This window comes from Aspergillus piperis, assembly GCF_003184755.1.
Source record: "Aspergillus piperis CBS 112811 unplaced genomic scaffold BO85scaffold_1, whole genome shotgun sequence".
NCBI classification, from domain to species: Eukaryota; Fungi; Ascomycota; class Eurotiomycetes; order Eurotiales; family Aspergillaceae; genus Aspergillus; species Aspergillus piperis.
In genome coordinates, this window is record NW_020291591.1 from 2,478,933 (window position 1) to 2,502,282 (window position 23,350).

The 23,350-nt window shown below is 50.2% G+C and overlaps 9 protein-coding genes across 9 annotated transcripts; 4 read left to right on the forward strand and 5 right to left on the reverse strand.

Annotated features, from left to right (window-relative positions):
• Positions 1-655: 655 nt before the first annotated feature.
• Positions 656-2,069, reverse strand: BO85DRAFT_360247 (CCDC90 family protein; the record flags this gene model as incomplete). Its single annotated transcript, XM_025655542.1, has 2 exons — positions 656-855; positions 920-2,069. 2 exons carry the CDS (start codon positions 2,067-2,069, stop codon positions 656-658), a joined length of 1,350 nt encoding a protein of 449 aa, XP_025521302.1.
• A 246-nt stretch (positions 2,070-2,315) lies between these two features.
• Positions 2,316-5,036, reverse strand: BO85DRAFT_444667 (uncharacterized protein). Its single transcript, XM_025659076.1, has 3 exons — positions 4,838-5,036; positions 4,606-4,775; positions 2,316-4,548 (listed from the first exon to the last, which is right to left on the reverse strand). Exons 1-3 carry the CDS (start codon positions 4,978-4,980, stop codon positions 2,396-2,398), a joined length of 2,466 nt encoding a protein of 821 aa, XP_025521303.1. The 5' UTR covers positions 4,981-5,036; the 3' UTR covers positions 2,316-2,395.
• A 232-nt stretch (positions 5,037-5,268) lies between these two features.
• Positions 5,269-6,700, forward strand: cdc123 (cell proliferation protein CDC123). Its single transcript, XM_025654742.1, has 2 exons — positions 5,269-5,413; positions 5,478-6,700. Exons 1-2 carry the CDS (start codon positions 5,283-5,285, stop codon positions 6,610-6,612), a joined length of 1,266 nt encoding a protein of 421 aa, XP_025521304.1. The 5' UTR covers positions 5,269-5,282; the 3' UTR covers positions 6,613-6,700.
• Positions 6,701-6,721: 21 nt separating this feature from the next.
• Positions 6,722-7,996, reverse strand: BO85DRAFT_22602 (dodecenoyl-CoA isomerase). The gene is made up of 2 exons (XM_025654744.1): positions 7,544-7,996; positions 6,722-7,467 (listed from the first exon to the last, which is right to left on the reverse strand). The coding sequence occupies exons 1-2, from the start codon at positions 7,738-7,740 to the stop codon at positions 6,831-6,833; spliced, it is 834 nt and encodes a 277-aa protein (XP_025521305.1). The 5' UTR covers positions 7,741-7,996; the 3' UTR covers positions 6,722-6,830.
• A 265-nt stretch (positions 7,997-8,261) lies between these two features.
• Positions 8,262-9,305, forward strand: BO85DRAFT_444670 (uncharacterized protein). The gene is made up of 2 exons (XM_025659077.1): positions 8,262-8,525; positions 8,596-9,305. The coding sequence occupies exons 1-2, from the start codon at positions 8,475-8,477 to the stop codon at positions 8,839-8,841; spliced, it is 297 nt and encodes a 98-aa protein (XP_025521306.1). The 5' UTR covers positions 8,262-8,474; the 3' UTR covers positions 8,842-9,305.
• A 563-nt stretch (positions 9,306-9,868) lies between these two features.
• Positions 9,869-10,326, reverse strand: BO85DRAFT_359344 (serine palmitoyltransferase small subunit family protein; the record flags this gene model as incomplete). The annotated part of the gene is made up of 2 exons (XM_025655506.1): positions 9,869-10,113; positions 10,212-10,326. 2 exons carry the CDS (start codon positions 10,324-10,326, stop codon positions 9,869-9,871), a joined length of 360 nt encoding a protein of 119 aa, XP_025521307.1.
• Positions 10,327-11,682: 1,356 nt separating this feature from the next.
• On the forward strand, positions 11,683-12,755 carry BO85DRAFT_444672 (peptide chain release factor family protein). The gene is made up of 2 exons (XM_025659078.1): positions 11,683-11,984; positions 12,095-12,755. Exons 1-2 carry the CDS (start codon positions 11,787-11,789, stop codon positions 12,509-12,511), a joined length of 615 nt encoding a protein of 204 aa, XP_025521308.1. The 5' UTR covers positions 11,683-11,786; the 3' UTR covers positions 12,512-12,755.
• BO85DRAFT_387677 (putative chromosome segregation protein Cse1) lies at positions 12,640-16,382 on the reverse strand. The gene is made up of 8 exons (XM_025656679.1): positions 16,096-16,382; positions 15,675-15,985; positions 15,448-15,618; positions 14,038-15,362; positions 13,902-13,984; positions 13,543-13,846; positions 13,308-13,487; positions 12,640-13,256 (listed from the first exon to the last, which is right to left on the reverse strand). The coding sequence occupies exons 1-8, from the start codon at positions 16,163-16,165 to the stop codon at positions 12,812-12,814; spliced, it is 2,889 nt and encodes a 962-aa protein (XP_025521309.1). The 5' UTR covers positions 16,166-16,382; the 3' UTR covers positions 12,640-12,811.
• Positions 16,383-16,549: 167 nt separating this feature from the next.
• Positions 16,550-22,015, forward strand: BO85DRAFT_444675 (putative GTPase activating protein (Tsc2)). Its single transcript, XM_025659079.1, has 2 exons — positions 16,550-16,802; positions 16,918-22,015. The coding sequence occupies exon 2, from the start codon at positions 16,976-16,978 to the stop codon at positions 21,674-21,676; it is 4,701 nt and encodes a 1,566-aa protein (XP_025521310.1). The 5' UTR covers positions 16,550-16,802; positions 16,918-16,975; the 3' UTR covers positions 21,677-22,015.
• The last annotated feature ends 1,335 nt before the right edge of the window (positions 22,016-23,350 follow it).

Genomic DNA, 23,350 nt, shown 5'->3' on the forward strand with positions numbered 1-23,350 from the left:
TTTGCTTTCTTCTTTTGCCCTCTGTCTTTTATTTTTTCGTGTTCATCTTTTTCACTCATGTTACAAACCCCCCCGGTATAAAGTTAATTGGACAGGTGTGAGCGGATGACATGTCCTATCATGCATGCATGGCACGAGGTGTGATGATGACGACAACACAGGGATAAATGGCTAGTCCCTGGAAGGAAAGGGTCCCGTGCACAGGTCATGCTGGCGAGCGTTGCGTTTATGAGGTACATGTCCCATACTACTATTTGCATATATAGAGTTATTGTTTTAAAGATTATAGAGAAGTATAGGTATAGGTACAATGAGGAATGTTGACATGACATGACAAGGATAATGAACGATGATGGAACCCTTCTATATGTTGCAATCGTTTCCATCCAAGGAATAGAGTAGATGATTGAAAGAGAGAAAGAGAGAGATGAAGTCAAGATAAATAGATGCGTGGGGGTATCGAGATGTCTCACCGGCCAAACCAGGAGGGAGATAAATCAATGTGAATGTGGGGCTAAGAAAGCAAAAGAAGAAGATCTATAGCTGGTATGGGAATGAATGATATACAGGAGAAGTAGGATATAGATGATTTGGTTGTTGTTGTACAGTCGAGAATATTTGATATGAGAATGTATGGAAGGAGGGTGATGGAAGCTCAGCCAAGGGACTCTCCGAGATGAACCCCAGGGACTGGCGCCGACTTGGGCCGGAGAGGATCCTGGGCGGCGGCGACAGCTGCTACTCCGGCCTCCTTAGTTCCGCCCTTGGTCGGGAGTTCTTGTTCTTTCTTTTTCTTGTCCGCACTCTCCTGCGCCTTGCGGACGGAGTAGTATTTCAAGAAGCAGATGATCATGACTGTATGAGAGATTAGTATTTAACTTGAGGGGGAAGTGTAAGGAGGGTACAGAATGTGACTCACAGGCACTAGTGGCGACGGCCATAGCAGCTCTCCTTGTTAGAATCCAGCGCAGGCCCTCGATTTCGCTCTTGCCGTCACTGTTCAAGGAGACGGTGATTTTGTAATTGAGTTCTTGTACGGAGGTGTCGATGCTCCGCTGTTGTTCGCGGGTCGTCATCTTGTGGTCGTTGAACATTCCCTTGATGTCGTCTTTCAGGCCTGCCAGTTCCTGGTTCAAGCGTTGAGACAGGATGTCGGACTCATGCTGTAGTTGAGTTCGGGAGGTCCGCTGTCGCTGCATTTCGGAGTTTCTAGCGGTCTGTAGGGAGGATTGGAGTTCCGAGCAAGCCGCTTTGAAAAGGTAGGATTCGTTCTCAACGTCCGACTTGGAGGTCAGGCTTTGGCGTGCAAGATCGAGGTTACTGTGTAGGATGGTCCGGACTGCCTTCATGATTGTGACGGATTGTTCTTCGGAGAATCCACCTGTGGAGAGGTCGCGAACGAGCGAGAATGTGTCGAAGTGATGAACGTAAGGGGCTGGGGCGAGGTTCGGGTGGTTGTTTTCTGAGGCGGGCCCGCCGGTTGTGGTCAGGTAGGAAGAAGGAGATGGCATGTGAAGGACACCCTCGAGAGGGTTCTGGTTGAGTGGGTGGTGAAGATGGATGGGTTCGTCCGTGGGTCTTTCGTTTGATATAGCGTTGACCTCATCGGCATCACGGGCATCGAGTATGGGTTCGGAGTCTTCACGGGGCTCTTGTTCGTGTGCAGATTTCTCCTCGTCTAGCAGTTCGGTATCTGCGGAGGCTAATTTGTCTTGTTGCGACTGTGATGAGGCCTCTGAGGTGGTTTCGGTGTCCTTTGGCTGTGATTGCGCTGGTGGCGCTTGATTCGGAGACGAAGCAGCGTTGCTGTCCTTGTCCTTCCCGGATGGGGTGTTGGTGGGCTGTTGACGAGATGGTTCGTCTTTCGGTTTAGACGGTGGTGGTAGGTTTGCTTCTGCAGCCGGTCCGTATCGTCGATGATAGGTTTCTTGAGTGCGTCGTGGACTGGTGTGGAAGGGAGCGTGCTGGCTGCGGGATGAAAGGCGAAGAGAGCGGTAGGTATGGGGTTCGCAGGACCGAACTGCGCGCATCAGGTTTGGGTAAAGGAATGGAAGCCTTGGGGCCGCCATGGTTGCCGCGTTGACAGGAGATTGAGGGGAGAGGAGGGAGAAGGAGCGATGACAAGAGGTGCAACAAGACAAGGCAGCCGGTCAGGAGAGAAGAGGGAGATGAACGATGAACGCATCTCGTTTTCCCGCGGCCAAGTCGGCGTCACCGCCGGAAACGTGACGTGGGCGGTGAGTAACCCCCGCGGCCGCTAGGCCCCATCAGGAAGTTTATACATACGCGCGCTCATTGGCCGGTCACAGGAGGTATGAAGATGGTATGAACTGCATTGTCCGATGATGATATGCTTATGATTTATATACATTGTTTCATGCTAATGGCAGCCTGCTTAGTGCTCAGCTCCCACAGTCAAGAGCCCGAATAATAGCTGGGTCCGTTTCCAGTACTCGTGCGCAGCGTTCTCTAGCTTCTTCATTGCCTTCTCAGGCAAGTCGAGGCTGCTGCGAAGTGTATCCAACACTTCTGCCAATTGGCTGCGTTCAGAGTCTCGAATCGCTAATGCATCAGTCAGGTATACGGTGTCGAAATAAAGCTGGATCCTCCGGTCCTTGATATCATCGGCATCGTCAGATTTGGTACTTTCGGACTTTGGTTTCGCCGGGTCGCCATTCTCGCCATTCTCGCCATTCTCGCCATTCTCGCCATTCTCGCCATTCTCGCCATTCTCGCCATTCTCGCCATTCTCGCCATTCTCGCCATTCTCGCCGTTCTGCGTCGGTTCTGCCTCTTCGCCATCAGGCGAGGCAGGCTTCTTGCTGCCCTCTATCTCGGCAGGTGAGTTGAGCTTCTCAATTGAGGATGTGACAGACTCCGAGAGTCCCTTGATCATGGCAGATTTTAGCGTCTGCGTCGTGGAGACATCCCAAAGTCCAGCGCCGTAGTGATCCATAGATCGCACAAGTTTACGCAGGAATTTGAACGTCGATGGTGTCGGCTGGACAGGAATTTGAGGATCACCCTCCCAAAGTGTACGACCTGGCACTTTACCAGACTTCGATTTCGAAGTAGCCGGAGACTTCCAGGGGCCTGTGCGGCTGACTATGTCTGTCGCAAGGATTCTCTGCAAATCCGGCACGATACTTTGGGACAGTGCATAATCGCTCGCAATGAACTGGACAGGCAGATCTCTTCGAGCCAGTCGGATAGTCTTCAGCATAAAAGCGGCCTCACCGCTTTGTCCCTGCTCTTCGAGCGTTTTAAAGGTTGTGCTGAGCGAACTTTGGAGTGTATTGAATGCTTCTCCAATTGCCACCTGAAGGGCTTCACGGAGCAGTCGTGGATCATCGTCGTTCAGCATGGCAGAGACGTCGATATCAAGATCCTCGTCCTCACCTTCATCCAGGACGTCGGACCAACGTACTTGCCGTAGGCCGTCGATAGACTCCCTGGACTCTTCGATGGCAGACAACCATCCCTGGTATTTCTCCAGGACAGCGGATACGTCATCATCACGCCCCAGGAGTCTGTCCGTGACAGCTTGCTTGAATGCAGTAGAGCCATTGGAATAGTCATGGGAAATCATGTCCTCGGCCCAAAGTGACTGCGAAGCCGTGTGGGTTCTGTCGCCCCAATTCGACACGGCAGAGGCGACACCTTGACCAAATAGGTCCAATGTCTTGGCTTGTTCTGACAGAATACCCTTAAGTCGATCATTGAAGACTGACCTAATTCCTTCCAGAACTTGTAACGATGAATGGGTGGGTGTCGAGCTTCGGGAAGATAGCCAGAGCTCCAGTGTCTGCTTGCGTAATGAGAGAAGCTTCGAGAAGTCTAGCCATTTAGTAAGGGTGCCCCGGCATCCAATTAGGAACTTGTCGAAAGCCGGTTTCGACCATTGCTTAATCGTCTTCTCGGCGTCCGACTTTGATAGCTCACTGAGCTTGATCCATGGTGTGAAGTTGTTAACATCTGCAGCAACCCAGCGTCCCAGAACACCGAGGTCTAGGTCGTCCAAACTCCGCACTTCAGGGTCTGTCAGCAGAGGCCGTGCTTTCAGCTTGCTCAGGACATCTGACAATCGGCGAGATAGCAGGATCTTAGAAGTCTGGAGTGTCCGAACATATAGCCGTAAGCTGCTCAGAACATTCTCGCCTGACGGGTCGACAAGCTCCAGCTGGCTTCCAATGCCATCTAAGCGAACCCGGTGAAAGTAGCGGATGGCGTCATCCGATGAAGAGCTAGTTGTAAGACAGTATGCTGCCAAAGCCTCAATAATCTCGTCAGCCGTGTATTTAGCAGACGCGAGCCGCTTTCCAAGCCTCCTCAAGAGACTTCTTTGGAGGGATGCTAATTGATTGCGTAGGTCCTCTACAAATGGTGGCACCGTCGCCTGCTGGGAGAGAGTCTTGTGTAAAAGACGAGAGATGACCATTAGCTTGGCCACAAGCAAGACGGAGCCGCGTCGACGCAGGAGCTTAGAGATTGACGATGCGCAGCGATGAAGTAAAGCCAGTTGCCCTCCGAGCGCTCGTTTCGCGGCATCTAATTCCCATCAGCTGTTGGTTGTAGAACCAAGCCAAGATCACAACTATACCATACCTTCATCATGGCTATCCTCCTTTATCTGGTTGTAATGTGTGTACATCTTCTCCATCAGGCGTGGATTGCATCTTCGTCCTATGTCGGCCAGCGTCGAATCCACATCCTCCATTTCGCGATTCATCGACACGATCGTCTCGGCAGTGCCAATGAGTTCTCGGTATCTCGTACTAGATGCGCCAAATTTCATTAGTCTTTCCTATAGTAAATTTGGGTGTTGGCCTTCACATACCCGACAAGAGCCCTGAGCTTCTCCTTATTGCTTGCGATGTCCCGGCGCAGCTCCTGCTCCACGCGGCGCACAGTAGGAATTGGGTAGTGAAATGCATCTTGCCAGGATTTCAATGACTGCGGATCCGGACCATCGGACGCCATGGTGAAGGGAAAGGACGCTGGCGGGACAAGCCAACAATGCAGGGCATCAATGCCAGCCGGAGCACTACCTGGAATGATGCTACGCAACCCGTAATCACTGGATGACGATCCATTGTGCCTGAGGCAGCACGTGGCTTCAATACGGTACGGTCATGGCTGTATCAACCATACTATTTCGGGTAAGTGACTTGAGTCATCCCCAAAAAAAGAAAAAGACCCCGCGGACTTTGCGATCGACGAGATAACTTTTATCTCCATCTTCACCATCACAATCTTCCGAACTCGTGGCGCATAAAAACAAAATGCCTCATATTGACCCAGAGGCGCCAGCCCCGGCGGCCGAAGCTCCCACCGAGCCATTAACAAGACTGCCTTTCCCTCCAGTCACTTATTCTCACATTCTACATTGCTCTTATCATCACTGGCAGCCTCGGTATGTCCCCAACATAACTCCTCTATGCATGAACGAAGATTCTAATCAGACAACGCCCTCGCAGTTACCGCACACTTGTCCCCAAGTCCCGTGCTATCCGTCTCACTGCCCCCTTCGTTAACTACCTCCGAGCGGACGGTATCGTTCTGCCACCAGAAGCTGCCCCGCCGACAGACGACGACGACCTTGACACATTCTCCGATGATGGCGCAGACGAGGAGCCTGATCCGTCACTCGAATGGCCCGAGATCCACGCCCAAATTAAATCCACAATCACCGAATACGGCGGCAAAGTGACACCGAAGCTGAACTGGAGTGCGCCCAAAGATGCGACTTGGATGTCCGCCACCAACGACACTCAATGTCGCACAGCTAACGACATCTACCTCCTCCTGAAAAGCAGTGATTTCATCAGCCATGACTTGGAACACCCATTTGACGACTGCGTTCCTGACACTACCACCACCGACGACTCTTCCTCCTCAACACCCCCCGAAATCCCCTACTACCTCGTCCTCCGCAAATACGTCAACTTCAACCCATCACTCGAGTTCCGGTGCTTTGTGCGCAACAGGGTTCTCCTGTGCATGTGCCAACGTGATCAGAACCATTTTGACTTCCTCTTCCCCATGCGGGACTCTCTCCGGTCTCGGATCCAGACCTTCTTCGATGAAAAGCTGAAGGATACGTTCACGGATCCTAACTTTGTGTTTGATGTCTATATCCCGCCGCCGCATGATAGGGTGTGGCTTATCGATATCAACCCATGGGCGGAGAGGACCGATTCGCTGCTGTTTAGTTGGATGGAGATTCTGCACATGAAGGATCCCGTGGGTATCCGGGAGGAAGACGACAACGGGGAAGAGCAATTCGTGCGGCTTTCTCTGAATGCCAATGGTGATCTGGAACCAGTTGCTGGTCCAGATGAAGGGTCCGAGTCCGAGTCTGAGTCCGAGTCCGCATCCGAAGACGAGAACACGGATGATGCGCCATTGTTCCCGGAGTTCCGGCTCATCAAGCGCGATGACCCGGAGGCGTATGCGTTCACGACCCCGCAGTACTCAGCTCACAAGCTGCCGAAGGAGGTGGTCGATGCGTCTATCTCCGGTCCTGGAGGCATGAGCGAGTTCCTAGGAAAGTGGCAGGACATTTTGGCGAAGCAGGCGCAGGAGTCCGACTCGGACAATGAAGCCCAATAGAGGTCTCAAACCATACATCGCATGTATACTTAGTTACGAACATACCAAAGAGCGCAGCTCGGCTCAGCATATTAAGGCGGCGTTAGGACTAGCGGGACCACAAAAACCGAATACTAAAAGTGATGCATTAACCTCCACCTCACCACCATCTATACGCCACAGACCATCTAACCCCTATGTACTACTACCACTGGCTATATACCCCCTCACTCACTCACTCACAACTTATGCTTCTTCTCCCCACTCGCCAACCTCCTAAACTCCTCCTGCGGCACACCACTCAGAAACCTCTCAAGCCCGGCAAAAACCTCCAACCCATTCTGACGATCCAACACCTCCCTCTCGGGCCGTCTAATCAACTCCTTAATCTTGAGCAAACTCTCCTGATTCAAATGCAAGCCCAACCTCTCCTCCACCTCCTGCAACACCAACCCCAGGAACCCCTCACTATCATCACTCTTCCCACTCGGCGCCGTAAACACCTTATTCACGAACCCCGTGGCCACCAACTCCTCACACGTAATCCGCTTACTCATAATAAGCGCCTCGTTGGCCTTCGCGATGCCCAGTCTCTCCACAAACGCCCGCGACGACCCGCCCTCCGCCACAAGACCCAGCGAGGCGAACGGCGTGAGGAGGAAGGTGTGCGGCGCGGCGTAGATGAAGTCCGCGAGGGCAATGAGGGCCGCGGAGAGTCCGACGGCGGGGCCGTTCAGTGCCGCGATGAGGATCTTCGAGTGGTGCGCGAACGTGTGTGTGATGTCGTAGTTGTTTATTACGAAGGATCGGGCGAGGTCTCGTCGTGCGGAGGTGCCGAGGCCTCCGCCGGGGCGGGAGGAGTTTACGTCCGCGCCGCTGGAGATGGGAGGCATTAGTTATTATGTATTGGTATGTGTTGGGGGCAGGGGGGAAAAGGAGGGACAAGGCTCACGCGGAGAAGTAACGTCCTGAACCTGTAAGAATGGTGATGTAGATGTCATCGCGCTTGTCTACTTCGCGGAGACGTTCGCCGAGGAGGTAGTAGAGGTCTCCGTCTAGGGCATTGAGTTTCTTGGGCCGGTTGAGGGTGATTATTGCCAGACGGCCTTGATATGTGAGTTTGATAGGGTCTTCGGTGGTAGTGGCCATGTTGGAGATCCGGGGTGGTTTGTTGTGCTGTGCTGTCACAGAGAAGAGAAGAGAGTGTGTAAATAGTAGTAGATAGGGGTTACGCTAGGTATAGAACTTGTTTGATAGTGACTATCGGAGACCCGGAGGGTTTAAATCCGCTTCAAAGGAATGTAGGAGATGATGCTGTGTAACCTTCCCTAAATGCACACTTGCAAGGTCAGATGGGCCTTGCAAAGAAAATATCAGAGAGTGACAGTCCCAGAACAAAAGCAATCTCCAGTCTTATTAGTCCCTGACAAGACAAATAACTAAACGGTGGATTCTACTAACGGGGATCTGCCATTCCAACGCCTATGCGGGGAAACCCACGGACCGAGGCTTAGGAGCCTCGGCCCACGGCAGGCTGCGAGTCGAGTCGAGTCCTGATGAGTAATTAACATCACCTGACTTGCACGGCACGTGGAAATTGTTTGCTCAGTTTGCAATACATGGTCGGCATGGGCATAGTCAGAAGCTCCGTGATAATAATCCGTCCGTAACTTTAGTATCGGAAACGATCAGCCCAGATTAATTTGTTTCGTCGGTGGACGGATCAGGAAAGATATCGCAACTTTATACCTGGACATTAGCATTAGTACTCTTTCCCTCATATACAACCTCACCAGGGGAAATCAAAAACTAAAGACACACACACACTCACTCACTCACCACCCGTCCATCCATCCCACCAACAGCAACAGCAACAGCCCACCATGTCCTCCATCCTCCGCAGACTCCAGGGAGGCAACCTCGAGGTGTTCAAGGTATGCACAGCACCAATTTCTCTCATTCCATGCCCCAGTGGAAGAGCAGCAGAGTCTAATCCCCATCTAGTTCGGCATGTACATCATCTTCCCCATCGGATGGATGTATTACTTCGGCACGAATCTCGACGACCGCTTCAGCGTCCCCGGCTTCTGGCCCACAACCGAGCAATCGCACAAGATCCCCCTCGAGAAAGAAGAGATTGATCGCGAATTGTCGCGCATGCGCATGTTGGATGCGGTCAAGCGGGAGAAGCGACAGCAGCGCGCGGCGTTGGATGCGGAGGCTCAGGCGGCATCTGCGAACGCGGAGTAAGTTTGAACTACGAGGAATGATTGACTGATGCGGTGTGGTGCGGTTGTGTTTGATATTTAAGGGGTTATCGGTGATTGCTCACACAGACTATGGATTTGGGTGGGATAAGTATCTGTCTGAGCGGGGGGAGGATACGCTGGCGGATCTGTTCGGAGCCGACTTATATGTATACTTTTATATGCATGCCGCACATTTTCTGTGTGTGTGTGTGTGTGCAACGAAGGTGAAAATGGGGGCTATGTTGCACAGTGTCCTACTCGCGTACCTACGAAGGGAGGGCTCTTTTTTTTTGGTTTTGTATAACACTCTTCTCTGAGCATGGCGGGAGTTGTATTTGGTTGATGGGCTTGATGATTGGATTGGGTATATTTGTGTTTATATCATTTACTTCAACTTATGTACTTTTATCTGGCGCAATGTCAAAGCAAAAGTTTCTGCTCGGCTGAGCATATTGGTGCAAGAAATCGTGGCATTCCAAAGCATTCGGTGCTACCTCCGGCGTTACTGTCGTGCTCCGTACAGAATTAAAGATTTATATGTTAGAAAATGTGCAGTCAGTGGATCTCCAGCGTCCAGTCGCGCAGAGTAACACGAGCAACCAAAGTATGTGATCGTAACAATGATTTGCCTCGATACGGTATAAACAATATGCGTGAGGCAGATTATGAACCAGGGGAGGAAACAAAACGAAGATGATGAAACTCCTAGGATGCGCCGGCCCGCTCAGAACAGTATCGCTCAAACTCCATGAAACAACTTCACAACGCCGAAAGGAACCGTTCGGTGGAGGAGCAGTGCGGTGAATCGTGAAATGCTGATGCAATCCATGCTCGAGGACAAGAGAGGCATGCGGTCATAGAGGATAATTAGTGGCAGCCAGTATGCTGATATGGAATAGCAAAATGCAAGAAAAGTCCCGATGGTATCACAAGGAGAAACAGAGAAGCCAGATGACCCATTCGAGCAGCCCACAATCGTCACCAACACCGAGAATCCAGCCCGTATTGCTACTGTGGCGGGGGATAAATCACAGTTCGGCGATTGGAGCAGTGGCCGTCGCAGCAGCATTCTTGGCCGTCTCGTACATCACTTCCAAAGTCTGGGTACCGGTCTCCCGGAATACGGAGCTGATCGATGGAAGGCTTGCAGAGATAAACGGACGCTCGCCGGCCCAGTAGTAGTAAAGGTGGCTATAAATGGATCGGATGTGGTCGGGAAGGTAGACATAGATGCCGGTTACGATCATTGAGAGGAGAGTGAGGAGAAGGGAATCTAGAACGTTCCCCGTTAGTACCATGCGGCTTTAATGCAAGAAAAATTGCAATCTCGAAACTGGGAGGGGGGACCCAATTTCAACCAGATGAACATACTAAAAATGAACTTTTCGGTAGGCGTAAGCATGTACACGGCGAAGGTCACCTCATATTGATATATCTTCAAGCGCACCCAGCGCATAAAGGAGTTCAGGATCCAGAAGAGAGTCATGGTGGGAGGGTGGCGGGTTGTGAAAGGATTGAACGAAAGGGGAACCGGCGGCGAGCCAGGAGAAGGTCAAAGAAGGTGAAGAAGCGGAGAAAAGCGCGGAATACGAGGGTGATGAGGGGTGGAAGTGGAATTAGCTCTTGCCCCGGATAGTCCTTAAGAGTATTATCGCCGTCGCCCACTGAGGTGGAAGCAATTTGTCCCGGCGCGCTGGGGAAGGGAGGAGGAAAAGTAGTAGGAAGACGGAGATGATTTTGTTGAAGTTCAACTAGGCATCCATGATCTGTCCAGTCGGTTTGCCGATAGAGGAAAAGATAAAGTGCTGAGTCGGCAGGTCACAGAGAAGGGGGAAAAAATAAGTAATAGAATAAAAAAAAAGAAATAATACTATCAAGGTGTGGGTTGATCGACAAAGAGCTGATCAAATTTCAGTCGGTGAAAGGGACAGAAAGTAAGAGGGAGAAATTTGGCAGGAGGCTATGATGGTTGAGAGAAAAGTAGAAGAGTAAATTAGCCCCCTCAATGTACAAGAAGCTCAGATTAAGTCCAGGGGAACAGGAATGGGGGAAAAATAGGCAGGATGGCCACCTCAACTAAGAATAGCTTCACAGCCGGACGGAACAGATAGTCATATAATTTAAAGTCATGAAGAACGAATACGAATTCAGATAACTAGAGAGTTAGACCGGCGGCCCCCGTCAAGTCCATGCTTGCGATCTGGACACTGTTTCAAATCGGCCGCCGAGACCAAGTCAAAATCAATCCACCGCCACGGGAGAGAACTAAACCAAAAGGTCCACTTCCCTCTCCCCTCAGGGTCCAGCCGAAGGGATTGCAGCATGCAAAGTTTCAGACTCTCATCCAATTCACTGGAAACAAATGCCTACCCTGCCTGTCTTTGCCTTTCGTAGGGAGGATGTTCCCGCGCGATCTGACACTGATTGGCGTGCGGCGATGGCTGTCGTCCGCGCATCCACTGGGCGGCGTACGTCACCCTCTCCGCTTGGCCAAATTTTCCCCAAGCCTATCAATTACTTTGTAGATTCAGGGTGAGAAAGAGGTGAGACAAATCCAATAGAATCCTCCATATTGTTTGGAAACCAGAGAATAAGTTCCGATGGAAGAAGAGGAGAACCGCAGTTGGAGTACGGAGTAGATAGTAGTAAGTAGGGCAATAGAAAACCCAACTAACTAAAAGAGTTATCTGGTGTGGTGCGAGACTAACTGTCTTAGTCACCGACCAGTGAATGGTAAATTATGGTATGGTATTGTAAAACGGGTCCAGATCCAGTGATGATTTCTCGCGCATCCCGACAGTACTATTAGTAGCACTAGTACTTAGCAGCAGCAGCAGCAGCAGCAGTACTTCGTACGTCGCCGCCAATTACACCATGCAGCTTCATGTAATACTAAAGCAATAAAGTACTCCAGATGGAACCTAGTAATAGGCGCCTCAGATCACCATGTTCCGTCCCCTCCACTTGACCCCCTACATCACACGCCCCTTTCTCATATCCAATTACCTCCCCACCCTCCCAAGATTCTTCACTCTGTCTGCGCTCTCCCTCGCCAACAAAGCCTTACCTCCCCGCCTGAAGATTCAAGATGCCGACGTGACCATCTCATACCTTAAGGGCACTGGCCCTGGAGGCCAAAAGATCGTATGTCAACCAGATATAATATCTCCTATCCCTCCCACCCCAATTCTCACTCCGCTGGCTAAAATCGTTATTATTATCTGATACTTACTTTCCTCTTTTCCAATGCCTAGAACAAAACCAACTCTGCCGTCCAGATCATACACAAACCCACGGGTGTAGTGGTCAAGTCTCAAGCCACAAGATCCCGTTCCCAAAATGAAAAGATTGCCCGTCAGCTGCTTGCTGACAAAGTCGAAGAGCTCTTGAATGGGGATCGAAGTCGTGCGGCCATCAAGGCCGACCGCGCCAGGAAGAAGAAGGCCAGTAAAATGAAGAAGAGCCGGCGCAAGTATCGTGAGCTCGAAGACGGCAAGGAGAGTCAAGAGATAGAAGAAGCAGAAGAAGAGAACGATGCACCAGAGTCGGCTGATTCAAAGCATGAATCAAAATTGGAGGGAGCAGACATACAAAGTCCTCATCAGCTGTCCGCTCAACAACCGATTCTACAGCAGAAGCATCTCCCAGACATCGAGCGAGGCCAGAGGTAATGTGATCCTCTGCATCGAGTGCGCCGCTAGAGATCAAGGCACGCTGTCGCTCTCCCAGCGTAGTTTAATTTAGAAAACGTCAACCACTAGTCACTTCGCAACACAACTACGAGGAAGTCAAGGCATATCAGTGTCATCTAAATATAATTCAATTCATAAGGACATGCAATGGAGTGGTTGAAGCTAGCCAACACTTCCTCCATGATTTCTTTTTGGCATAATGCAGAGACGGTCGAGTTATCAGACATAGGATTTTTTTATACATCCCAGTAAATGGTGCAAATTGCTCCATTAGCCTGCTCATGCGATATAACTAAGTAGCACTGTCTTCGCCTCGGCTCCAAGACGCTCCTGAACAAAGCCAGAAATGCGCCCGTTGTGCTTCTTGTCTGCTTCCTTGAGATACTTGCCAGTCCAGGCCTTCAGGTCGGCGCCCGTGTCGGGCCAAGGGTCCCTGGTCTGTGGTCGCACAGTGTTCAACGCTGTGAAACCAACACCGAATGCCATATCCTCCACGTCATGCTCGGCGATGATGTCGTCCTTGCTGGCAGGGAGAGGAGGCAGCTCCAGAAGCTTGAGAAGAGCCTCACATGTGAAGCCCCATCCCTTCTTGTACCGGTTGGCAAAGGCTTCCGAGTTAGCAAGAGTTTTAGTGAACGATAGCACTGCGGTCTTGCGGTCCAACGGACGAGCGAGCTTTTGTGTTTCGGGAAGGATGATGTTCAGATAGATGGGAGTGAACAGCCTGGAGGCAGTTAGCATGCTAGCTCCCACGGTAAAATTGGATTGTACATACTCGGGCTGGACCTTGTCGATCACTTGGATGACGAAGTCAGCACTGTAGCCCTTGTCGTCCTGGGCAGAGACGAAATGATAGAAACGGACGAATCGGAGGGTCAGGTTCTCCGTCTTGGAATTCTGGAGGCGGGTAAGGATAATCTGCATGATGGAAACAAAGTATTGTTCCAGTGTTGCCCTAGAGTATAGTTAGCAAATGATCGTATCAATGATCATACCGGGGCTTCGCGTACGGAGGGAAGTTTGCAACCACAGACTCCAACAGGTCGAATCCATAACCTTCATTGGTCTTGGTCGAAAGCAACTTCTGGAAGATACCCAGAACAGGAGCAATTTGCTCATTCTGGATGATGTATTGAGATCCGCGGTGGATGATGCTCGACAAAAGTCGCACAAGCGCAGGGATGTTGCCCTTCGACTCCCACATGACAGGCATCAGGATCGGGGCAATCAGGTTCTGGTAGTAGTCAGGGAGTGTTCCCGAGGGGTTTGCCTCAAGAAGTGCAGCAAAGAGTTGGAAGATATAAGGCATGAACTCTAATCATACGTTAGCCACAGCTCATAGTGCCGTTCCTTATGGTTTGCGACTGACCTTGCACATCCCCTTGGAGGATCTCTGCGAAAGGAGCGTAAAGAGCTTGTTCGAGTTTGTCGGGGTTGGCAGGGGCCGCAAACCTAGAATCCATCGGTTAGTGACCGTGTTCGAGCGACTGCCGGAGCTCACGTACCGGATAAAAGCTCCAAGGGCTTCAAAGTGGAAATAGTAGAACCTAGGGTTGCTTGGGTTGCTGCTGATGATTTTCGTGATAGTGATCAGGTGCTGAAGGACACTGTCGGTGTGCGGCACAATGCCCTCCTTGATGACGATCAGGACTCTCATCGCACATCTCATCAGGAACTCGTTCTCCTGCACCTTCTGAGGTGCCTGGTCCTTTTGAATCAGTGAGAAGATGTGTTCCAACAAGTCCTTAGACAGCGGTGTAATAGTAGCGGGGGAAATGATCGGTTGGCCTTGGCTGTCGGTAAGGTAGAGGACACGCTCCACGGCGATCGCCGCATAACTGTAAACGACATATTCCGAGGAGCCGAGGTGCTTGACCAACATAGGGAGAACTTCCTGCCACTGCTCCTTGGTGATAATGCTTCGGAAGAGGTAGAGGTACTTGATGGCGTCGACCTTGAGAATGGGATGTACACCCTCATCGTTAATCAAATCAGCCGCAAGGTGCTTCTGGAAGAAATCGGTAATACTAATGAGTTTGTTCGTAGCAGTCACACCGTGGCTTGACGTAGCAGTTCCCTTCGCTGCAATGGCAGAGAAAAGATAGGTTGCAGTGTCCTTGGCCTTCCAGTTAGTGGCGGGAGCCTTGGCGTATTCAGAGAGGTAGTGCTCAGTGTATCTGAGAACAACGCTCGTAACGGATTCCTCAAATCTCTCGGCAAGCCGTCTCAGGAAGTCGGTTGCGGCACGCCGTCTAGTATCGCTGTCTGAGCCTTCCAGGTCGCGACGAATGAACTCAATCGGCTCATCCTCGAAAAGCTCCTCATCAGATTCACGCAAACTGACATTGGGGAGAATGACCTTCTCGATGATTTGGCCGAGGGTGCCTTCGGCCTGGAATACAGCCGCATGTTCGGTCATGCCCGCAATCGAAGTCAAGAATTGCAGAGCCCTGCTGACCAAAATGTCGTACTTGGTTTCCTGACCAATAAGTGTCAAGAAGCTCCATGAGCTTTCGACAAATTGTCCAATATGAGGCTTGAACTCATCCATGTACTTTTGCACGTACAGAGTCAAGACTTGGAAAATTCCAGCACGCGCAAATTCCAGCTGTCCTGCCTCGGTATCGTCATCGGTGTGCAGGAGTTGGTTATCGTAGGTCAGATACTTGAGCAAGAGCGAGGCTATCCCTGAAATATTTTCTTCGAACATCGGAGGAAGATCGTGGCAAGAAAGGTCATACATCAATTTGATCATCAAATTGAGTTGCGTGAATCCCTGAACAAGATTGTCTTTGTTGGATTTGTTCTCTTCAAGGTAGGCATCCAGACCCTATAAGGAAGTCAGTTTGCTGTCAGAAAACCCATTGGCCTCGACAACACGAATGGCCCGTAATTTTGAGCTCTGAGTAACCCACCTCGAAAAGAGCCAAGAAAGGGCTGCCGAATCTTTCGAGAACATGATTGATTTCCAGGTACAGCTGATCCGACCGGAAAAGGGGTCTCCATCTCTTGAAAATGGAATGTGCGACTTGGAGTACGCCATTGTTGACAGCGGGGTTGTTCGGCTGGAGTCGAGAAACGAGATCCTAGGGACGTCAATTGACCACGCACAAGCCGGGAACATGACACTTCTCTAACTTACATCCACAAGTGTATCCCATCGCTCCCAGAAGTCACTGTCGGCGATAACGCTAACAGCTTCTCCCAATTGTGTTTGAATGCCCGTAGGGACGGAGATCATCAGGCTAATCAGCTCCCGCTTGATGGTAGTTACCTCCTCCGCCTGGAGCTTGTAGTTTCCATCTTCATCGGTCCAGTTCCTCTTAATAAAGTTCTTGAAGCATAATGCGCTAGCCAAACGGGTATTGTAAGGGTAGGACGCGGAAGCCGTGATTTGGAGGAGCTGCAGAGAGTAGTTCGGTTTTTTTTCCTCCTGGCGAAGAGCAAGTTCGGCTGGTCTCACAATCAGTTGGGGTTTCTTTAATTAATGCAATATAAAAATCAAAGCTTCCAAAGGACTTCGAAGTGAGTCTTTGAGGTAAAAGGCAGAGAAAATCACCGACCTTGCTTGTTCTGCCTGGGATCCAAGCTTGCCTCGAGGAGCTGCGCAACAGCCCCAAGACCATCAGCCATTTTGAAGCGGGGGGGTGTAACTAAGAAGCCAAGGGAGCGATATGGTTGATATATGTGGAAAAGTGACACAAATTAGGGGGTAAATGCAGACTGTTGAAGAATGAGGGAAAGAGCTTGCAGAGCTAGAACGGGTTAATCTAGAGAAAGAACCCAAGGGTATAATAAAGAATGGCTCCAGTAAAAGCCGGGTGGAAGCTCGATTCCTGGACTGGCAGTTTGTTTGGCGGTTGCTTTGCAAAATCCAGGCGGTGAGTGGCGGTCGCGGGGTGATTCTGCCCATCAGGTGACCAGGTGCGGATCAAAGCCTTGCCGACCTCCGCCAGATCATCATCATCGCTGCTCGGAGGGGAAAAGTGGCTTGGCGCACTTTTGCTCTGATTATATCCCCAAAGTATCAACTTAGCTTCCCTGTCTCTTTGTTCACCCCGGCTGTACTTGTTCGACAACCTTCCTTTGTCTGCCTAAGAGTTGGAATACATGCTTTGACCGATTCCCCGATCCCGGTTGTCCGAGTACTAGTTTCCCACTGATATGCCGCTGGGAGCAGCTCTCCGAGTGTAACATTCGGTAAAAGCCTCATATATACGCCTTCTGCGGATCTGTTCTCGTCCTGATCCATCCATATGACCTGCCAATGGTATGTGAGATTTTGCGTAAAGTGGATCGCCGATGTAGAGCTGGTCAGTTCCAGCTGACCGGTGACCTTCCGTGGCCTCTAGTCACAATCCCGTCGCTGACCGGTCATCGGACAGATATAATAGTCCTCTGCCCTGAAGAACCCCATACGCACCCCCTCGTCCGCTGGGACGCATGTCTTCTGACGATGCTCAATCCCCGTACTATACCAAGTACGCAGCATCAAGTTTTGTCGACGTACTCAAGTCACTAAGCATTTCCCGCCCAAAGTCACCTTCTCCAATTTCGCTCCACGATAGCAGTGATTCCTTATCGCATTCATCGGATGGACGCAGGATCAGTCGGACTGTACTGGGATTTGACTCAATGCATCGCGGTAGCGTCGTATCCAGTTCATCCGACACCTCTGGTGCACGGGATTTCGATACGGCAGTCCGAACATTGGCTCAGAGGCAGTCTCTAGGCCACGCTGTAGAAGAGGCGGAACAAATATCAAAGTCACTCCAGTGGTTCACTCCAGAACAATCGCTTGCTCTTTGGGAAGCCGGGGCGTATCTCTTCCACCATGAAAGCTCACCCGAAGCTCGACGGAGCGGTTCGATGTTGTTGGAAGCCGTTGCCGCACGGCAAGACCTGTCTCCCGCAGCGCGGCGCATCGTCTTCGATTCAATAGCAAAACCATCAGACAATGACGTTGTTCCCGCGCGTGTGCAGTCCTTGATAGCTCTATCGGATCATGGCCGAAAATTAGAGTTTGCAGCCTCGTCCATTCTCCCTGTGATATCGTCTTGCTTGCTTCCATTATATGAATTGGTTTCATCTGCACGGTTGAAAGCTAGGAAAACCAAAGTTGGCAAAACAAATGGGTTAGGATACGATGGCGCTGTATTAGATGACCTCCTACAGTTTGCGATCGATCTTATCACACTACAACGCAAGCCACCAAGCGACGAAGAGGTACAGACGTTGTTAGATCAGACTTTCACGATTTGCCGAAAGACAAGCGTTGCTGCTGACATCAAGAACTCCCTGGGCGTTTTTGATGCTGTAATACTCTATGCAGACGTTCCGGATGGAAGCTTCGTTCCTATGCTTGAGGTATTATGCAGCATTCATGCATCTGTCAAATCGTTGTCCGGTCCGACGTCGAGAGCTGTGCGGAATCTAGCAAAGTCGAAAAGGCAGTCCGAGATGATGGAAAACCTATGTGCGTTTCTAAGGGAGTCCTGCGGCGAAAACTCTCGTAACCTCAACGTTGTTCGGGGAGCGGTTTATGTTTTCATGGATCTTGTGCGCGCGTATGGTCAAGATGGGATACCCAGATTCCAGTTCGGGCATCTGATAGAGTCGCTCCAGGTTGTTGTAAAGAAGGACGATGGCCGGTTGGAGGCAGATATCCTGGAGCTGTGTTTGAATGTTTTGGAAGGTGACTACGTTCACACGGCCCTGGAAAATGACTGGAGCGAGTTTGTGAATTTATTGAATACATGCTCTCTTAGGGCCGTTGACGAACACGAAGAATCCCCCTTCACAATGCCTGATGCGCAGCCGCGCGGCAGCGTGTTAGATGACACAAGGTCTAACATCCTTGCAAGCACCATTCAGATTGCATCTACCTTGGAAGCGCTTTGGGATCGCTTAAATCATCAGCAGCGGCTAGACGCCACCCGTTTCCTAATGAATGCCTGTCGACATATCGAGCCTCCCCAGGCTGAGCTCGTTCTCAACACTATCCGCACCGAAGGATTTTGCTCCCCGGAGAGCCCGGATTGGGTACAGCAGAACCAACGTCTCATCCGATGCTTCATCCGCTCCCGCAGCAAACCATCCGACGTTCGAATCTTGGCTTTGGATACTGTGAAGGATTCTTTCTCAACATATGATTCTCTGGTTCTCTTCCAGAAACAGGGACTCCTTGACCTCATGCTGGAAAGGTTTGCTGAGGAGGACGATATTTTATTTCTAGAGTCGTTGGTCTCTTTTCTTGTCGACGCTTCTGTGCTCGTCAGTGATAATGAAAGTTTTAAACGTTTGGTGACAGTGTTAAGCTCGCCCATGAGCAAAGACCTGGACAAAGAGGGTATGATCGGCTCCGAGACTTCGACAACTTTGTCTTCGGAACGCCGTTCTTTTAGCAGTGTTATGGAGCTTTCCTTGGCCAATATTTGCACTATTGGACTTGTCAGGATGTTTCTCCGATCCCTAAACATGTCAGCGACTAAGGCGGCTTTGGTGTATGAAGCACTTCTGAACATAGCTCAATGCTCAGAGCGGCCGGTGGACTCGCGTTTGACATCACTGAAGCTACTATTCCGACTCCGATGCGATTCGTCAGGCTCGATTACCGTGACCTCCGTCTCTGAACAAGATTTCATGATGAACGTTTCCGGGCGAAATGTTGAAGCAGGCTCAAAACAACAGGGTGACCCGGCCGGTGAACATATCGTTGATAGCGAACAAGGGAGACCAGCAGCCCATGCACGGCATTCGGCTCGGGAGCCATCGGTGCTTTCTAGGTCGTCCGGACGTAATCCAAGCATTCCCATTCGGGCCTCAAGACTGACGCCTCCTCTTTGGACCTTCGCTACCCCGCAGGCCCTTCCCGAAGCACCCCCCGATGAGTCGAGTCCTTTCGTCTACGCTTATGCCACGCCAGAAACGAGTCACCATATAGAATCTGAACCTGCGCAAAAGGTTGCATTGAAGGCGAACATGTGGCTTGAGACCGTCATCTCATTGCTGCAACGGGAGTCTAACTGGGATCTCTACAGCTACGTTCTCACCCATCTTGCAAGCCAACTTCAGAATAAAGATCTCTTCAGCAACGCAGTTCCCCAAATCAAATTACTGCGCAGTATCCTTTGCGATCAGGTGAAAAATGACACGTTTCGTGAGCCTCCACCGTCAACAGGTGGAAAGAAGACCGACGTGGCTGGTTACATCTTCGAATTTCTCTGCTCCCTAGTCAGCTATCATGAACACTTTGCCAAAAGCGAAGAAGACGAGCTTGTCCGTGCATTCATGATGGGTATCATTGGATCCTGGGGTGGCACGTCTCGCGGATGCATACATGCGCTCTCTGTCTGTTGCCATGAAATTCCCCTTTCGGTAACTAAGTCACTCAACGGTATCCTTGATAAGATGTCCAAAGTGATTACAATGTCCAATCTTGCTGTGCACATCTTGGAGTTTTTGGCTCTTCTTGCACGCCTTCCTGATGTCTATATCAACCTACGCGAGGAAGAGATCCGCACTGTCTTCGGCATCTGTATCCGATTCTTACAGACTTCCAGGGAACAGCGATTCAAGGCTTCTGAGTCGCCCACCAGGAATGTTCAGGTTCCAACAAGACTTGGGAGTGGTGTCCGAGATACTATGGCTTCGCCCGCAGAGTCGTCTGATTCTTCACTCCAGGACGGGATGTCAAGATACATATATACTCTTACGTATCATGTCATGATCTTCTGGTTTCTTTCATTGAAATTGCAGGATCGAGCCAAACACGTGAATTGGATAACTAGCAGACTCATATATCGGGATGAACACGGTAGAGAGACAGTCGAAGAGCCAAGCCAGGTCTTCATCGACCTGATGCAGAGAGCGGCCTTTTCGGATTTGGGGGACACTATACCCTATCCGACCTTTCCCCCCACGCCTGAAGATGGACCTGCAGTGAAGAAGTCTTGGATTGTAGGTATGAGCATCGTGACTGTTGAGACGGCTGGAGTATCAGGCTTGACTCAGGTCACCAAGAGGCAAGCGTCAGGGACTACCTACGCAATGTTTCAGCAACGAACTGCACCTGTTCTTCCTCACCAAGTCCCACCCACGCCAGATGCCCACTTGCATTCTGACACCATGCGCACTGCTGTCCTTCCGAGCCATATCATGCTTCAGCTGACAACCACGGCTTTCCCGACACCTACGGTGATGCAACCGATTCCTCTTCCCGATGATGACATTACACGCCGAGCACTGAACACCTTTGACCGCAATGACATTGTGGATGGACACAAGATTGGTGTCATATACATCGACAACGGTCAGACCACTGAAGCAGAAATTCTGTCGAATACCAGCGGCAGCCCAGACTACGAATACTTTCTGTCAAAACTCGGAACTAAAGTACCGCTCCAGGGTGCTCGATTCAATACCCAAGGGTTGCATGCGGACTTTGATGGCCAATTCACTTATGCGTGGCGTGACCGGGTTACGGAGATTGTCTACCATGTTCCGACCATGATGCCTACGAACTTTGATAACGATCCATCCTGCATCAACAAGAAACGCCACATAGGAAATGATTTCGTCAACATCGTGTTCAACCGGTCGAACACACCTTTCAACTTCAATACGATACCCTCTCAATTCAACTTTGTCAACATTGTTATCAACCCTGTGTGCCGTCTCACCAATGATCCCAACAGCGCGGAGTCGGGACGAACCGATTTTGAGAACATGTTTTACCAAGTGAAGGTGATGAGCAAGCCTGGGTTTCCAGAAATATCACCTGCTGCGGTGCCAAAGCTTATCTCCGGGAAGAACCTGGCCCCGTTCGTTCGGATTCTCGCTCTCAACGCGTCTGTTTTCTCGCTTGTCTGGCACAGCCAAGGAGGCGAGCACATTTCATCGTGGCGCAACAGACTTCGTGAGATCAAGAGACTTCGCGAGCGAGCGCTAGGAAACCAGGCTCAAAGTTCTGAGGCTGCCGAAGGGACTTATCCCGGTCAACGCCGCAACACCAAAGCCAACATATTCTCCGAAGAAGTACCCTCGCGCAACACCTCTGTCCGGACCGATTTTGCGACCGATTGGAACGCGGCTGCAGACACGAATATCCTGCAGAACTTGGACTTTTCGCGCTGGGGTCGTTGAAAGCCACAAGTTATCTTGGTTTAGCTCGACCGAATCAGTAATGGAAAGCCCGGGGCCAGAAAAGAAAAACGAGAACGAAACAATAATAGTTCACCTGATTTTCATTGACTCACTTATGACCCCTTTGCTACGACGGATGACTGTACATCTTAACACCCATGCTTTGCGACTTGTGTAAATACCCCTTTTGCCCTGCAGCACGCAAAACAAAAGTTCACTGTCCTCAGAAAGTCTTTCTTTTCTTTTTACCTCCTGTTTCTTTCATTGCGATGTTTTACTGTCCTGGTCCACTCAGGCATACCTTGGGAAATGAAATAAATAATCAGATGTAGTATCGCACCATTGTCACCTGCGTAGACTAGAAACGTTGTTATGACGTTAGTGTTTTTCAACTCCATTTCAGACAGCTTATTACTTCATTGATGATCAATTCCGCCCTTAACACCATCTGACACTTGGAAGTGAATTACCATTTTGCTTTCACTCTGCGATAGGAGAGCAGTGCCAAATAAAGTTCATACAACTAGATACCAAGACATCAATGACACTACATAGTAGATCGTAGATAGATACATTGATATTTGATTGATAGTAGATCCCCACTTCCCGCACCCGCCCTGTAAGTAGTAGTTTGTTTATTATACCTACAGTAGTTTACATGGTATATCACCCATCTCATATAACTACTTAGTTCAAACTATCGGCCGCAAACCTAAATCGATCAACGCCACAGCATGATGGTTAGATCAGTAATTACGATAGTGGCCTGAGTCATGTTCTAGAATCAAACAGTGGATAACTCTGCCAGTCGTAAAAGCGGGTCTGATAGATTGAGTTAAAGGAGAAGATGAAGATGTGTGTGGTTTCAGTATAGGTCAAGGGCAGTGAAGGAGAATTCTTTTTCTTTTCTTTGTTTCTTATTTTCTTATGTTCTTATTTTGTACATTATTGTTTTGCAGGGTAGATTGGCTATAAAACCTTGTGACAGCTGAGGTGTGCTCACTAGTTGTGTAGAAAGTGTGTGAAATACCCTATGAGTATAAAACTTACTTATACGTATCACCTAGGGGGAAGTTGCAAGACATGACAGAGATACATTGTGGCAGCTGACCTTTTCTTGGGATTCGACAGAATTCCTGTACATCGGAGGGACCAGGACAGGGAAGCGTGTGATTGGATCTATCTAAAACCTATCTGGATCTTCACAGAGGTTCTCAGGAAAAGACGCATAGGCAGCAGGAATGGTGAAGAATTTAGTTGGTACTTGGCTTACAGTACAGGGTCCCATATATTTAGTCTTGGGAGATTTCTCCCAAATGCTGCATCAAAAGTCCAACACATGAGGAGCAGCTAGCTGCAGGGGGCCTGACACTACATTAAGATTTTGGGCTTAATATGGTGATCCCTCTCGACTTCCTTCTAGAACTTACAGAGCACACCGTGAGGCGTTTACGCCACTTTCCTTCCCAGAATAAATACTGTATACGGAGTCTCTGGGTAAGCAAAGTGGCGTCAGCTAGATTGCGTTCTTGTCTCGGGCCGGAGTGGGAGGAAGAGGAAGCGCTTTCTGGATCTTTGCAGGCTGTCGATCACAATAGACTAATGCGGGCTGTTATTAGCTTATCAATCTAAGAGAGTCCAACACATACGTAATGCTGGTCAAGAAAAGAGCGA